The following is a 1,039-nucleotide window of genomic DNA, read 5'->3' on the forward strand; positions in this document are numbered from 1 at the left end:
TAAACGTGCTTTCGAGTTTGAGTGATGATGCGTTATTCGGTTGGGATTGCGAAACGTATTCAGAAAAAGACACGCGAAGAGCAATTCCTTATGCCTGCACTTTAATTAATTTAGAAAAACTAAGGAAAATGTTAAACAGTATAAATAATCTATTTCCAGATTTAAAGCCTACAGATCCCATTCCAGAAGAATTTTATGATAAACTAATGAATGTAGTAGAAATATTTGTAGGTACAGATTGCATCGATCAAATGTTGAAATATTTAGGTCAATATGATAGAAAGAGATTAATATTCATTTCTCATAACGGCAGTGGTTTCGACAACTGGATCGTGCTTAAAAATGCAAAAAAACTAACGCATTGCCCTTTAAAAACACCCAGAGGAATTCTATCTTTTCCTTTATCTAATCCATACACGGATGAAGATTTACAGAAAAAATGGAAAAGACAGAAAGAAATAAAGGGTAATTACTTACAACATATTAATTTCACATGTTCCTATCAACACGAATCCTCTAGTTTGGCTGCATGGGGAAATTCTTCCAATCTTCCCACGAATTTGAGAAAGATTGCCGACGTAGATATCGCTAAATACACGAAAGACAACTGGGAGGAATTGAGACACGAATGGGAACCTTACGCCAAGAGAGACACTCTCTGTTTGGGAGCTTGTTTGATAAAATACAACCAAGTCACGAAAGAAGTTGTAAACCAGAATATGTCCAATGATTTAACGGCTCCGTCTTTATCTTTAAAGGGTTGGTATTATTTATATCATTACGATAAAGAAATGGTGGAAGAAGAATGGTATGAAACTACTAGAATGGTTGCGAAACATACCGAAAAAGAAAATATAGAAAAAGTTTATTCGCACACAAATCCTTTTATAAGAAATTTTATCAGACGATCTATTAAAGGAGGAAGAGTTTCGGCAAATAGAAAATCATTTGAAACGAACAAAATGGATGAAATTTGTAACGTATTAAAGGAATATACAGAACTTGAAAGTAATAACATAATTGATTTTTCAAAGAATAC

General features: G+C 33.3%; 1 protein-coding gene across 1 annotated transcript in view; it reads left to right on the forward strand.

Moving 5' to 3' along the window:
* Window positions 1–251: 251 nt before the first annotated feature.
* The window catches only part of LOTGIDRAFT_176241 (hypothetical protein), a gene marked incomplete at both ends in the record, with an annotated part of 3,689 nt that continues 2,901 nt past the window's right edge, over window positions 252–1,039 (forward strand). Inside the window, one exon of the mRNA XM_009067664.1 lies at window positions 252–1,008. Within this exon, the coding sequence (XP_009065912.1) occupies window positions 252–1,008 (757 nt within the window). The remainder of the gene's footprint in view (window positions 1,009–1,039) is intronic.

The sequence above is a fragment of the Lottia gigantea genome (assembly GCF_000327385.1).
Source record: "Lottia gigantea unplaced genomic scaffold LOTGIsca_848, whole genome shotgun sequence".
Taxonomy (NCBI): domain Eukaryota; kingdom Metazoa; phylum Mollusca; class Gastropoda; family Lottiidae; genus Lottia; species Lottia gigantea.